This window comes from Octodon degus, unplaced genomic scaffold, assembly GCF_000260255.1.
Source record: "Octodon degus isolate 3935 unplaced genomic scaffold, OctDeg1.0 scaffold00008, whole genome shotgun sequence".
NCBI lineage: Eukaryota > Metazoa > Chordata > Mammalia > Rodentia > Octodontidae > Octodon > Octodon degus.
The window spans coordinates 24,537,264-24,538,854 of record NW_004524584.1 but is presented as its reverse complement, the minus strand read 5'-3'; the positions used below and the strand labels follow the sequence as shown (position 1 = coordinate 24,538,854).

General features: G+C 45.0%; 1 protein-coding gene across 1 annotated transcript in view; it reads left to right on the top strand.

Annotated features, from left to right (window-relative positions):
* The window catches only part of Fastkd3 (FAST kinase domains 3), a 20,139-nt gene extending 19,030 nt beyond the window's left edge, over positions 1-1,109 (top strand). The window contains exon 5 of the mRNA XM_023704898.1: positions 970-1,109. Within this exon, the coding sequence (XP_023560666.1) occupies positions 970-1,014 (45 nt within the window). The 3' untranslated portion in view covers positions 1,015-1,109. The remainder of the gene's footprint in view (positions 1-969) is intronic.
* The last annotated feature ends 482 nt before the right edge of the window (positions 1,110-1,591 follow it).

The window sequence follows — 1,591 nt, the reverse complement described above, 5'->3', positions numbered from 1 at the left end:
CCTGCATTTGCTGTCTCAAAAATAATTTGTTGATTTGTATGAATCGGGGTCCAAAAACTGCACACAACTTTCAGTTACCCACCACTTACATCTGCCCCTCTACTTTTTATATCGTTCATAATATACTAGAAAACTTAGGTCAGCTGCCCCGTAGGATGTTCCACAGTGTTGATGGGCCAATATCTAACTAGGTCCTCTGTGTGCTATAGTCCCTGAAAGTCACACCCAGAGGCTTGCTTCGATTTGGGTTAGACTGTGTAGAAAGGAGGTACAGCAGTGGAGTTGTGTAGTTCTCCCCAGGCTGTGACGTCTAATTGCCCCCGCCCAAGCCATGTTCTGAACAAGGATGAGTTCCTGTGTTCTTGGTATCTTCTGTCCAACTGGGGATACCAGTCAACATTTCTTACAGTGGTTCCTGCATCTGTTGATGGTTGTGGCCTGGATTCATTATTTCACTGGTTATCACAAAGAAAAAATTTTGAAAAATAAAAAAAATCCAAAGTGATATTCTAATTCTACCACTGTATTGGTCTATGAAGAAGTTTTGCCAGGTTCGGTGGCTCCTGCTATAATCTCACCTCTTTGGAAGCCTGTCGCAGGACAATCACTAGCTCCAGCTCAGCCTGAGAAATTTAGCAGCTTAACAAAACCCTGTCTCAAAATTTAATAATTAAAAATAAAGAAACAGCTGAAGATGTACATCAGTGCAAAGGTCCTGTCTTTAGACCCTAGTACTGAAAAAGCAAAAAAAATTATTTTAAAAATTTCCTGTCAACTATTTGTATACCATAAAATAAGGCTTATTAGGAAAAACAAATATCTTTGTATCAATTTATAGGAGAAAGTCAATTGTTTGTCATATTTTTGATGTACTTTGAACTTTGGCATTTCTCTTTTTCACTTAAATCAGCCCTTTTGGACTGGGGTGCCCTAGTTTTGCCCTAGTTTTGCATTTTTCTTTGCAAACAGAACATCTTTGACTCCTGTCATCCTTCCTGTCCTTGCCTGGGATGAAGCCTCTCTCCAAGGCCCCCTGGCTCCTGCAGCTGCACTCTTAGTCACCTTCTCTGTTGCTGAGACAGAAATCCCAACACCTACAGTTAAAGAAGGGGAGGTTCATTTGGCTCACAGTTTGCAGAGGTTTCAGTCCATAGTCTTCTGGCTCCAAGACAGAGGGCGTCACAGAGGAGAAACAGCTCACGGAAGGCAGAAGGCGGGAGGGCAGCAAAGCAGCAAGCGACCTCAGTGGCCCTCTTTCCCTCACCTAAATTCTGTCCAGACCCCCTCACTTCCCCCAGCATGGGCAGCACACCCACCCAGGTTGGGGCTCCATCCATTGCACCCCCACACCCGTAATCCCAGTGTTGCAGGCAGCTGAGGTAGATAGAAATATTACAGGCAGTCAGGCAGGGCCAGGCCCTCAAGGAGACAGTATGGAAGGTAAGATGACTTTACATTTGTGGGAGAGACAGACCCCTGCTGTGGACGGATCTCAAGACAAAAGAGTAAACAGGCTGGCAAGATAGCTCAGTGGACTAAGTGCCTGCTTTGGCAAGAGCAGGGACCAGGGTTTGATCCGTGGTCCCATAGG